The sequence below is a fragment of the Pagrus pagrus genome, assembly GCF_965226575.1.
Source record: "Pagrus pagrus genome assembly, chromosome: 3".
NCBI lineage: Eukaryota > Metazoa > Chordata > Actinopteri > Spariformes > Sparidae > Pagrus > Pagrus pagrus.
The window spans coordinates 29924108-29937936 of record NC_140187.1 but is presented as its reverse complement, the minus strand read 5'-3'; the positions used below and the strand labels follow the sequence as shown (position 1 = coordinate 29937936).

General features: G+C 42.6%; 1 protein-coding gene across 1 annotated transcript; it reads right to left on the bottom strand.

Moving 5' to 3' along the window:
- Positions 1-2228: 2228 nt before the first annotated feature.
- On the bottom strand, positions 2229-7503 carry LOC311254872 (bactericidal permeability-increasing protein-like; the record flags this gene model as incomplete). The annotated part of the gene is made up of 14 exons (XM_084348870.1): positions 2229-2278; positions 2933-2996; positions 3080-3122; positions 3220-3287; positions 4539-4706; positions 4788-4847; positions 4927-5103; positions 5211-5302; positions 5387-5447; positions 6545-6608; positions 6723-6878; positions 6966-7094; positions 7192-7306; positions 7401-7503. 14 exons carry the CDS (start codon positions 7501-7503, stop codon positions 2229-2231), a joined length of 1350 nt encoding a protein of 449 aa, XP_084204996.1.
- Positions 7504-13829: the final 6326 nt, after the last annotated feature.

Below are 13829 nucleotides of genomic sequence, written 5' to 3'. Positions count from 1 at the left end.
GCAATAATCGAAGAATCGTGGCCAATAATCGAATCGAAGCTCCCATAATCGAAATCGAATCGAATCGTGAGGTACCCTTGTTGGAACACCCCTAATTGGCACCATGTCCCAGGTAAAATCAGGGACCTTATGTTGGACTATTACAAGAGTTTCAAGCTGAGAGTCACCTCTGGGACAGTCACATCTGAGTGGCATCGGCTGGAGAAAGGGATCATCACTGGATGTACTATTTCATTGATACTCTTTGCCTTGGCCATGAACATGCTGGTCAAGTCAGCCGAAGTCGAGTGCAGAGGTCCGCTCACCAAGTCTGGAGTCCGCCAGCCCCCAATCAGAGCCTTTATGGACGACCTGACAGTTACAACGATGTCAGTGCCGGGGTGCCGTTGGATCCTTCAGGGCTTGGAGAAGATCATAACCTGGGCTCAGATGTGTTTCAAGCCTGCAAAATCTAGGTCCCTGGTGCTCAAGAGAGGGAAAGTGACTGACAAGTTCCGCTTCTCTCTGGACGGCACCCTGATTCCATTGGTCACCGAGAAACCCATCAAGAGCCTCGGCAAGACCTTTGATTGCACCCTGAAGGACGCTGCATCCATCAAGGCCACAAATTGGGAGCTGGAGGCGTGGCTGACAGCAGTGGACAAGTCGGGTCTGCCTGGTAAATTCAAGGCTTGGATTTACCAGCACAGTGTTCATCCCAGGATTCGGTGGCCCCTGCTTGTGTACGAGTTCCCATTAACATCAGTAGAGGGCTTCGAGAGGAGGATCAGCCGCTACCACCGTAGATGGCTGGGCCTGCCACAAAGCCTGAGTAGCATCGCTCTGTACGGGCAGAACAACAAACTGAAGCTCCTCATTAGCAGCCTGATTGAGGAGTTTATGGTTACCCATGCAAGAGAGGTGCTGCAGTACAGGGAATCCAGTGACCGAAAGTCTCCCAGGCTGGCATCGTAGTCAGGACTGGGAGGAAGTGGAGGGCACAGGAAGCAGTCGAGCAGGCTGAGTCACGCTTGCGTCACAGCGTGCTGGTCGGCCCAGTGGCATCTGGACAAGCAGGGCTTGGTAGCGTTCCAACCACGCGCTACGACAAAACCCTGGGCAAAGACAGACACCGACTGGTCCAAGAGGAGCTGAGAGCTGGTGTTGAGGAACTGCGAGCTAGCCAGATGGTGGGGATGCGACAGCAAGGCGCATGGACGAGATGGGAACAGCTGGGGCAAGGTTGACACACCATCATGTCCTTTGTGCCTCAGAAGAGGAATGCTAGAGCATATCCTCAGCTGTTACCCAAAAGCCCTGGGAGAAGGACGCTACACTTGGCGCCACGAAGGCAGGCGATTGCTTTCATCCGAGCAGGGGAGAAGCCTAAGCCCCAGCCAAGGGGGGCAGTGGGACTCCTTGGAACCGCACCGGACTGGCAGATGAAGGCCGACCTGGGGAAGCAGCTCAGATTCCCAGAGCACATCCACCCTGAGACCAGACATAGTTCTGTTCTCAGATTCAATAAAACAGTGGTCCTACTGGAGCTGACAGTTCCCTGGGAAGAGCGCATGGTAGAAGCCAATGAGAGAAAGTGTGCCAAGTACGCCGACTAAGTGGAGGACTGCCGCAGACGGGGGTGGCATGCCCAGTGTGTGCCAATAGAGGTGGGCAGTAGAGGCTTCGCAGCGCAATCTCTCTGCAAAGCATACAGCCTGCTTGGCATCACAGGTGTACGCCAGAGAAAGGCCATCAAAACAACCACAGAGGCAGCTGAGAACAGGACTTGAAACTGATAGCCTTCAGTGATTCTGACTGGGCATCTTCTGTCGAAGATAGACGTAGTACAACAGGGTACTGTTGAAGCTTAACAAAACAAGGCCCTGCCATCTCATGGAAATCAAAGAAACAACCCAGTGACATTGCCAACATGCAAAGCTGAATACATTGGCATGGCAAACACTACTAAGGAAAGCATGTATCTATCCCAACTATTAAATGACATAGATAATAGAGCCTACTGTTGCACAAAGATCCATGGAGACAATCAGGGTGCCATTGCACTGAGTAAGATTGGTTGGAGCCAATCCCAGTTTCTTATGGGCTGAGGCTAGGGTATATCCCTGGACAAGTCGCCAGTTCATCGCAGGGCCCTTCTGGTGGCAGAGGCTGCCCAACAGGGTGCCAGCTGCATGCCAGGAGCAGTTTTGGGGTTCAGTATCTTGCTCAAGGATACTTCGGCATGTAGCTCAGTTCCGCCCAGGGGAGCCGGGATTGGCCTGCTGCTCTACCCACTGAGCTACAGCCGCCCCCAGAGAACAAGTGGGGATGTTAAATGATGTGTTCTCATCTTATAGTTTAAGCTGTATTATTAGTCTCCAACTCTCTGTCTGTGTTTGGATACCAAGCAGGTAGTGTTCAATGGGTTTTAAGGACTTTTTCTCTAAAATAATGCTGCCTGACTGTTGCGGTGAGAGTGAATTAAAACATGTTACAGGTAACCAATGAGCTGAAACTCAATGTAAAGCTCCATAAAGCTGAGGGAAACCACAGATTCAGCTGGTAATTCTCTGTAGGCTCATCATTACGACTGACCCCTTTCACACTGACACGTTATTTTCACATTGTTGTTGATATCGGTATCGATTATAGCTGCTTTTAAACAAAACCACATTCCTAGTTTCATAAATTGGGGTGTAACACATACAATGATAATGAATCTGCAATATAAACATGTCCAAGACTATTTAGAGCTTTGAATGTAAGTGAAAGAATTTGAAACCAATTTAAAAAGTCAGCACAGCTTATCAGCCACTGGCTTGACTTCTCTTTTGGGTTTTATACTGCACTGTTCAGATTCAGAGTTCTGTACCTGAAGTCTGTCAGCAGAGCATTTAGTAATGATATGGCACCTTCTTCATATAGAGTACAAACTGGAAATGCAAGAACGTACCATTCAGTGCAGGTAACGCCACCAATTTAAGGACTATTTCAAAGATGCTGTCGAGGGATTTGACCTGCAGGGGTTAGAGTCAGGGTTAGTCTGTTGTGTTGGTACTGATGGTACCTGCGGTGACTCATGTTAGAATGCAGCTCTCACCCGAAACTCTCCCACTGAACTTGTCCCCATGGTCAGACCAAATCTGTGCAAACCAGACAGGCAAAATTAGACTGTGTTGTTCATTGTTACAAAGACCTTTTCTCTTCTGAGAGCAAGTAGTGGTTTTTTTAGTAACTCACTTGTTTAGGGTGACTGCTCCAGCCAGCCTCATTCCTCTGAGAAACAGTCGGACGCTGACACTGGCCTCCTGTAAAGACAATTACATAAAGTCAAACTCTTGAAATAAACAACAAAGTTTTTGCCAACCTCTTATCTTTTATTGAGATCGTTTACTTTTCCTCACTATAACTTGAATCTTTTAAGTTTCTAAGTTTTAGAAACTAAAAATTCTCAGATTAATTGTTAATAACTTTATTTGTCAATTACAATTGTTGTATTATCTCAACAAAAGAGCATAGGTTAGCAAGGGTTAGCAAGGGTTGAATAACGACACTGAGGAGGCGTTTCTGCCACTGCAAAACCAAACCAGGAATAGGCATAGTTTTACCCGGTCGCTATACCCGGGAACAGCCTGACATTCCGAAACACCTCCATTCCGAAACCCCTCCATCCCGACACACCCCACTCCGACACACCGCTGTTCCGAATCGGACTTTAAAACTTCCAATTACTTCCCAATATGGTTAGGGTTAGGGGTTAGGGTCAGGGGTACCACAATAGCCTTTTCGGGATAGGGGGGTCTTTAGAAAAAATGAGAAACCACGCCATTACGATGAATGGAAGTCTATTTCCGGAACAGCGGGGTTTCGGAAAGGCGGGGTGTAACCGCTATCCCCAGGTAATGGTGGAACAACTGTAATAACTGTGGAAACTTTACACTGCAAAAGAGGAACCCCGCTGATGGAGGAGGCAAAGAAGGTGACGAGGAAGAATGATAGAAACTGAGGTAAAATGAGAGTGGACCAACGATGGAGAGTGCCGTGACTGTGTCAAAGTCTGTTCCCCTGCTGATGTGTTCCCCCTTCCCAGCGGGATTTGAGACTGTTTTTTCCACTTGATCAGCAAGTAACAAAACCTGCCTACTTATTTATACAACTCTGTGTTTTACTCCACAGTGGGATTTTTAGGGTTGTTTTTTTGTCTATTTGAGCTTGACAGGAGCAACATGTAAGAACTGGCCTCCTGTTGAATTCAAACTACAGACAAAAAAACAAAACAAATAGTGGGCAGCATATTACCATCGCAACTGCTAACTGCTGCTAGCTTTAGCTGCCATTACCTACTTAGCTCAGTTAGCAGTGTAGCTAGTGGCCCAATTAGCTGACAGGGGTATGCCCGCACTGTGAGCTCACATCATTAGCACGGGAGCCATGGGCAGTTGGGACTAGCTGGTTAGCATGATAACCCTGAGTACATTTTTTCTGCAAAACAATACACAGAAGTCTTTTTTTGTTTTTTACAGTGTTCACCTTTTCATCATGCCAGCTGTGTAACCTACCAAGTTCAGGACAAAGAGAGAGGAAAGCGTGGCATTGGGTTGGATAGCGTAGGCCGTCACCGTGCCAGTGACATTAACTGTCATCTTGTTAGGCTCAAAAGTGACGATGGGATCCTTAGCTGACTTCACCACCAGTTTCATCATTAGGCCTGGGAAACGCCTGGAAATCTGAAAATACATCAAGATACAGCTGACTGCTCGCCGATGAAGGTAATGCTTCTTATAAAATCAGTGGAATCTGTGTGTCACCTCCGGGATGAAGACTCCAAACGTTCTGGTGTTGAGTCGGATGGGCGAAAATATTGGGATCTGTTGTGACAGAAAGGATGTAGATCAGTGTGATGTCATGACAGTGGATTGATTAGGAAATTTGGAGGATAAAGCTCACCATGTCGTCAGTGACGTCCTGGCTGAGGATTCCAGCTCTGTTGTAGACAAAGCCTGCAGAGTTGGCAGTGTAGGCGGACAAGCTGATGTACACCATGTTGTTGACCTGGGGCGGCAGGAAGATGGCTTTTGGGGAGAAAGGAGGCTCCTGATGGTTCCCGATGTTGTAAAACTCACCCTAAATGACAAAGATGGACAGAAAAGTTGTGATATGACCACGACTGTCTATTTCTTTATTACCAACCTGTCCTTAAATGTACAGTATAACGGTGTGCAATTTTTTACCTTCAAGTTAAAGTCAATGAAGGATGTTGTGACTGAGGGCGATGACACCATGGAGTATTCAATCTCTGCATGCTTGTCCACCCTGGCCAAAACTGCAGTGAGGCAGAAAGTCTCAGATATTCAGCATCAAAACGTCCAAATATTTGACACAAAGACATTTTCTTTTAATTTTTTACCTTTGATACGTTGCAGACGAGGGTTCATACCAGATACTGCCTTGGTCACCAGAGGGCAGATCTGCAACAATGAAGAGCACAGAAAAATCTATTGTTGCCTTTTGTTTTTTAGATCAGACTTTTAGAGTAAATGTTGATCCCTCTGAGGCAGATTTTTTTTTTTTGTTAGATCTGAAGGATTGTAGTTTCTCCACGCTCTCCATGATAACTTCCAATCATCAGAATGTATTTTTGTTGTGGCTGAATTTATTAAACATCATAAGATCGTAAGTTTATCTTGTAATTGAGTATTGTTATACCATTGTCTACTTTGTTTACTTAAAGCTACTATAAGGAATGTCCATTTTCTGATGGTTCTGGCGCCCCCTGTGGACAAAAGATGACGATGGCGACACAAAGTACGGATTGCTTTAGTGTTGCACGATACAAACAGACTGTAGGGCAGCTTCTTTCCTCAGGATGTGCTACTTCCAGATTCATCCTCAACACTCTGCTCCAAAAAACAGTTTTAAATTATGACTTATCTGACCCAGTGACAGGCATTAAGAATAACTGTAATAACTATAACACATCTTATCGCAGATGGTCTCCTTTGCTTATGTAGGTCATATAGAGGCATCAGTATTAAAGTGACCAGTTAAAAGTTTCTTGTTGTACGTTTAAGTAAAGGATTATTTGCTAATCTTTTCTGACATTTATCCAACTGAAAACAGTGAAAAGACAATATATATATGTATATAAGTATATATACTTCATTGATATTTGTAAATGTATGCTTATTGTGAATTTGATGCCAGCAACACGTTTCAAACAAACTGGAACAGGGCAACAAAAGACCGGGAAAGACCTGTTTGCAATATTCCACATTTTCATTGCTGACAGGTGATAGTGTCATGATTGAGTATTAAAGGCTCAGTTGTTCAGATGGGGCGAGGTTCACCACTTTGTGAAACACTTGATTGTATAAAGGATATTACAACATTACACCCGATAAAGCTGTTGTTGGGAAACAGTTCAGTTACAAATGATTGCGCTCTTTTTAAAGTTTTTTTTTTAAGTTTTTGGGTGTCAGGGTTTCCTCCATGGCTGCTCTCAGTAAAGGTTTCTCTTAGCAGTGAACAAGTTAGAAGAAGAACATGTTAAGAGGATTTCCCTCACTTGTTTCTCCAATGCTCTTTGCAAAGCCCTATTAATGTGTTTTGAGATGAGATTGTACTTCCAACTGCAACAGAAAGCAAACACGGTAATTAGAGGAGAATGCAGTACGTCAAGGACGAAAAGTTACACTGATCATTCACATGACTTCAATCGTAGTGCATGGCAGGGTTTCTTTTACCTGGCCCCACGGTGGAATTTGACTTTAGCACTGCCGACATTGGCCGCACAGTTGGCAGTACTGACCGTGGGATGGCCTGTCGCATTACTGCTGATGGCAATACTAGCAGAGATACTGAGATCCTTCACATCCAGATCAAAATAGCCGGTGCCACTTCTGTCAAGAGAGAGACATCACTGCTGCAGCAAAAAATATCACACAATACATTTAAGTGCATTAAAGACAAAATATTTTCTCACTCACATAAAGAGGTACGTGACCCACCAGTTTCCATGCAGACTGATAAAGGCACCACTAATGGACATCTTGACACCCGTCCCTGGCACCAGATTCACTGCAGATGTCGGCAATCCCACACTCTTGATAACGATACTGGAAGAAACAACATGCTTCTTTGTAAAGGCACTTGGCTTCTGTGTAGCCCAGTTTTCCAACAGAATTTACAGTGTTGGATGAATTGGTGACTTACTTTGACAGGCTGTAACTGACCCTGCCAATGACAGACACCGTCTCTTTCCCTGAAAAATCAGGGACCCGGATGGCTTTGAGTTTCTCCTGGAGTGCCGCCATCCCCAGTTGTCTGCCTATAATGAAATGCAAGACAATTTGATGATGAAGCACTGGAGAGATCGTTGTCGTTTTCCAACTGACAGAGGAAACCAGTGCTGCAGTGCTTACCATATTCAATGCCTTTTGCTGTTAGTCTGACCTTCACCCCGGGTTTGGTGCTTAAGGTCATAGGGATGAAGGCCACCAGAGCCAACCAACAGAACAGGGACATCTTGACTGTTGTGAGACAAAAAGGACAAGATTGTTGACAGAATTATCATCATTCTTCTCAATATGACACCTTAAAATCAGGCAAAGTTTCTGCTTTTGTGTGATTGGCACGTTTGCTTTTCTACAAAGTACATTTAGTAAGCAATACAACATGGCTTCCTCTTTATAGAGCGCCTCTCCCTTTTATTTCAAGTTACTGGTTCATTATTCTTCAGATATCCCATTGATAGATGCCTTAACATAGATTGCTTACTCAGTGGCTTCTCCTTAAAGCACAGACCATTCTTTATTGTACTACTGTAATCATAGACCTCTGGAATGCGACAAGGAGCCCTTCTTTTTCTAAAAGATCAGCCATAACATTTTGGAAACCACTGGTTCGTCCTCTAACGGTGTCTTTTGTTTTAATAAGCATATCATATATTTTTTTTAAAGGGGCACTTTGTAGTTTTGGAGAAGAAATTCAAACACAGAATTTTAATATTACAATTTTAATGAGGTAATAATACAAACTCAGAAATATTTCTTTCTTTCATGAACAAATAAACAAGCTGTTGAAACTGTGTTGTCCTTTAATGTCAGTATGTTTATTCAGTCATGAAGTGAGTTTATTTAGTCTGTTTAGGCATAAAAAATCAGTCAATGAAGATCTTTCTCCACTGAATAAAATTTCTTCCCCCAAACCACAAAGTGCACCTTTAAAATAAAGGCTTAACATGAACATTAACTCCACAACAACTTAATGTCGTGGACTGAAAAGTTAAGTTACGTTTCCCTCTGAAAGTGTCTTTCTGCACTGTATATCAGATTATTTTGAGATACAGATACTTGTAATTGTACTGAAGTACTACTTGAGTACATGTACTTTCCAGTGCAGCCTTGGGATTCCTGTCAGCTGTAGAAGAAACCACATGAGCACTTGATTGAATTAGGCTGAGATTAAAGGTGCAGGCCACCTTTTTAGTCCAGTCTGAAAATGGATATTTGAATCAGTGTAGATATCTTTGAGGTTTTACAGGTGGAAAATGCACTTTCTGGAACATTCAAGTCATCGTGTTTCAAGACACAATTTCAATATTTCAGTGCGAGAAAATGCTACGGCTGTCACATGTTGTTTTTCCACAATGAAGAGCAGTGGAAGTAGTGGAAATCTGTCTTTAGGACATTTCCATGTGGGTCACAAGTGCAGTGAAGAAAGGGAGGTGTTATTTTCTGTATTTATGTGCACAAAAAAAAAAAAGAAACACTCTTCGTCTATGATTGGACATTCAAAGACATCAGCACTTAATTTCTCTGTAAGTCGTTATATTTTATCGAAATGCTGGCCTCCATGTCAAAAAACAAGCAGCACTGACACTACCAACTTTTCTTATCTGTTTTGCAGCCACTTAACACAGTTTCTAAACGTGTAATACTTGTCTTACTTGTTTACTTCCAAGTGAACGTAATTGAATGTCTATCGTATGAAAACATCCTTCACCCCAAACACATCAGAACCAACTTCAGGACAGCTTATCCACACTAGAATCTGCCATCGTTAAGAACGCTTTCTGATAACTCAAGTTTAAAGTTGGACCCATGCAGATAATATACAGCCACTCCTACCTGAAGCAGCAGTTTTTCAGGACCAGACAGCTTTGGATGTGTCACTCTGACTACCAACAAGTGGACTGTGTTTGTAGACAGAGTGAAAGAGGAAGTGAAGCACACACCCTCTAATTCACTTACTTACTCAGAAACTACTCATATCAGTCTGTTGCTGCGAGCACCATCTTCTTCGCTGTGGTGTCCTGGGGTGCGGGCATCAAAACGAAGGACATTAACAGACTGAATAAACTCATCAAAAAAGCAGGTTCTGTTGTTGGCTCTAAGCTTGTCACCCTGGAGGAGGTGGCGGAGGACAGGATACTGGCAAAACTGCTGGGAATCATGGGCAATGTCTTTAACCCCCTCCACAAAAGTCTGGACAAGCTTAAGAGCAGCTTCAGCAACAGACTCATTCAACTCCGCTGCCTAAAGGAACGGCACAGGAAATCATTCCCACCTTTTGCCATCAGACTTTAAAACGCTCACTCCACAACACACAAATAATGCGCTTTAAATTATTATTACCGTAAATACTGCACCTTATCCTCTTGCACCTTATGTTTCACTTACCTTTACTCTTCGATACCTCAATATTTTATTTTATCTACCTCAGTATTTTATTTTATTTTATTTTATTTTATAGCTACTTAATAGGGGTGTAACAATACACAAAAATCACGGTTCGATACGTACCTCAGTTTTGAGGTCACGGTTCGGTTCATTTTCGGTACAGTACGGGAACAAAATGCAAAACATAAATTTGCTTGTTGTTTATTCGGAACTTTTGTAAACCAACAATTTATTGTAACATTATACAAAATATGAAAATAAAATAAAAAAATAGAATACTGTTGTAAAGTGCTGCCTGGTAATAAGTTAAATAAATAATTTTCACTGTCTCTTTAAAGGATAACTACCGTTTTTTACAACCTGGACCTTATTTCTAGCAAAATATATGGTTATTTACTCACCCAGATAACTTTGGTGTCATTTGAAGTTGTTCGGACGAAATTAGATCCAGTGTAGCGCCGATATATCCATATAATGCGAGTGACGGGGCACCGAAGCGCAGTTTTTATGAGCATTATCTGCCACGAAACTAGTTCATTTCACCAATATTTTGTTACGATATGCTAGTGCTATTCCCCTCTGAGTCCGGGCTCGTCTGTTGTCAACATCTGGGGTCTGTAGGTTGCCCTACTACCTCTGACCTGGAAGATGTCGTCTCTGAGCTGCGCGCGCACCCGCGACAGCCCGGCTTGTTTACCTGTTGCTGCTACTGCTAGTTTGACCCCGGATGTTGATAACGGACGAGCCCGGACTCAGAGGGGAATAGCACTAGCATATCGTAACAAAATATTGGTGAAATGAACTAGTTTCGTGGCAGATAATGTGTTATATAGAGGCTGTGTGTCGCTGCCCCATCACTCGCATTATATGGATATATTGGTGCTACGCTGGATCTAATTTCGTCCGAACGACTTCAAATGACACCAAAGTTATCTGGGTGAGTAAATGACCATATATTTTGCTGGAAATAAGGTCCAGGTTGTAAAAAATGGTAGTTATCCTTTAACTGTCATCTTGTTAGGCTCAAAAGTGACAATGGGATCCTTAGCTGCCTTCACCACCAGTTTCATCATCAGGCCTGGAAAACGCCTGGCAATCTGAAAATACATCAAGGTACAGCTGACTGCTCGCCATTGAAGGTAATGCTTCTTATAAAATCAGTGGAATGTGTGTGTCACCTCTGGGATGAAGACTCCAAACGTTCTGGTGTTGAGTCGGATGGGAGATAATCTTGGGATCTGTTGTGACAGAAAGGATGTAGATCAGTGTGACGTCATGACGGTAGATTGATGAGGAAATTTGGAGGATAAAGCTCACCATGTCATCAGTGACGTCCTGGCTGAGGATTCCAGCTCTGTTGTAGACGAAGCCTGCAGAGTTGGCAGTGTAGGAGGACAAGCTGATGTACACCATGTTGTTGACCTGGGGCGGCAGGAAGATGGCTTTTGGGGAGAAAGGAGGCTCCTGATGGTTCCCGATGTTATAAAACTCACCCTAAATAACAAAGATGGACAGAAAAGTTGTGATATGACCACGACTGTCTATTTCAGCAGATGGTCTTGTTTTTTTGCCCGGATGTTGAGGTGTCCTTCTGTCTCACCCTCTTTTTTTTGAACCACGTTCTAACAAATAAGGAGTCTCTCTAAAAACTGTCACAGTGATGTCTGGAAATTATGCAGAGTAACTGGTACACTTTTTATGAAAGTACATGCTAATGTTGAATAATACAAAAAATAAAAATAAAACATTTAAAGATGTGTCTGCTGTGAAGACCACTACAGCAATTTCATTCGCCTCTCTTGTACTGAGGTGGAGGCAGAAATCTTAACAGGCAGATATTTTAAAAACCAAATCAATCCTGATCCACTAGAGGTAAGTGAGATTTTTTTTCCTAGGTGGGGTAAACTGACCCTTTAAACTGTCCTTTCCATCGACCACTCAGTCCATATTAACAAACTGACCGTATCTCTGTCAGCTCCCTGGGAGGACTGGCGTCTTCCTGCAGCTGCTCTGCTGGATCCTTCATAGAAGATGTCATTAGGGTGGATGTATCCCTCTGGCCGAACCTGACAAACATCCACGTTAACTCAACTACATGAATGGAGAACATCGCACAAGCATTTCCACACACACATCATCCCATACTGATGTGTAAATGTATTCAAATGTCTGCCCAGAAAATGTACTGATTCAATTATTACAGAGTTTTGATGGTGAAGACGGATTTCAGACAAAAACAGCATCTTAAGAATACTCTTGTCAAATAAAATATTCTGCAGCTTGGCTGTGACTAAGGCACTGTGTAAACGTAACGTGTTGATTAATGCAGACATCTTGACCCTTTTTAGCACAACAAGTGCAGAGGGCACAGCTCTGACATGCAGTGAAAGGTTTAAACATCATGTGCTGCATGCATGAATGTGCCCATTCCTTGAGCCCTCATGTCATTGTCTGAAATCAAGGCTATGTTGTGTATTCTTCTTTTACACATGTTGATTTTATCCCTGTAAATATGAAGTTAATTATTATGCTTTACATTTCCCTTTGTAAAGCTTTGTGATCATTTCAGCTGAAGCTTGGTTACATTTAATGTTACTTAATTTGTCAGAATTGTATTTAAAAATTATTTTATCATACATTATATCTATACACAAATATAAAATTTAACCACATTTCAGTATTTCTACAAATTTCAACACCTGCGTTTACTCACACATGTGTGTATACACACACACACACACCCAAGATTATATTTGTATATATATATGTATACATATGCACACAGTTTTCAGTTTTTCTTCAGATTTCAACACCTGAGTTTACCCGTCATAATGGATTTAAATAACTTTAAAAAATAATCTACTAAACACTTTCAAACAAATTCAGTAATTTGTGTAAATCAGTGAGGACTTACCTAATGGATGGGTAGAGCGGGGAGCCTGATAAAGACATGACCAGGCAACAAACTAGCAGCAGTGCAGATTTCTCCATCCTCACAGCTAGTCCAGGAGAAGAATGGACAGCTAGAATAAATGACAGGAGAAGAAATTACATTAGAAAAAAATGCTGAAACCACAGTTCCCCTCAACCAGCCTCATCGCTCTGCACAGGGCACTGAAGTTGCAGCAGGCAGAGATGTGCGCTGTGATGGAAAATATCAACATTTCCTTTTAAAATGATCACAGACATGAAAGTTATAAATTACATTTACACACATGGTGGACGAGTTACCTAGATATTTTGTGTGAATTCAGAGTGTCCCTGCAGCTCCTCTTTATTTGACACCTTCCACTTTCATCATCTCTCACTGGCAGGAAAGGACTGGACTGAAGAAACACTGGATCAGTGATTGTTAGCCCTGCATCCATGGTCAGTTTATATTGAACCTGGAGCGCCCAGACACTCCCCCATTACACAACCTCTCTCTCTCTCTCGCTCTCTCTCTCTCCTTGTACTGGAGCTGCATGCTATTTTTTTCTTTTTTTCTTTCGCCTCAGATTCAAAGAAAAATAAATTAAAATCAAAAGAATATACATGAAAGGATGAGGCAGTTGTTGGTCAGTATAGGAAACTGAACATAGTGGTAATGTTTAGAGCAGAACAGAGTACAGTCCCACACACATTTTTCACCCATGCATTGATAGATTTGTTAAAGGTTGATGTGTCTTTCAGAGTGCGCACAGCCCTTCAATTAAACAGCTGTCGAAATCATTCAATATGTATAATCCCTCACACCAAGGAGAGCATTTTTCACTACTTCACTTTCAATACTATACATAGGAAATGGAAAACCTTTTAAAACACACAGGTTAAATGTAGAAGGTCTATTTGGAAACTTGGCAGTAGATTTTGGTAATGAACAGTTCTGACAGAATTCAAACTGCATTGTTTTAATCATTCATCATTCATGTTGTGCACTCCTTGTATTTAACAGTTGGTGATACAGATGGAGTGACAGCAAACATAATGGTGAGTGTTTTTATTCTGATGATCAGACATAATCATATTCTGTCACTGCCCCATCAACCCCTCATCCTCGGGCTCCAGCTTGGGACCATAAGTTGAAAACTAAGTACGTATGTCTCACCAATCAGAGTTCAGCTTTTATGGCCGATTCAAGATTTTGGTGATACATTCAAATGAAGCTCTGAAGCTTATTTTCGCCGACGT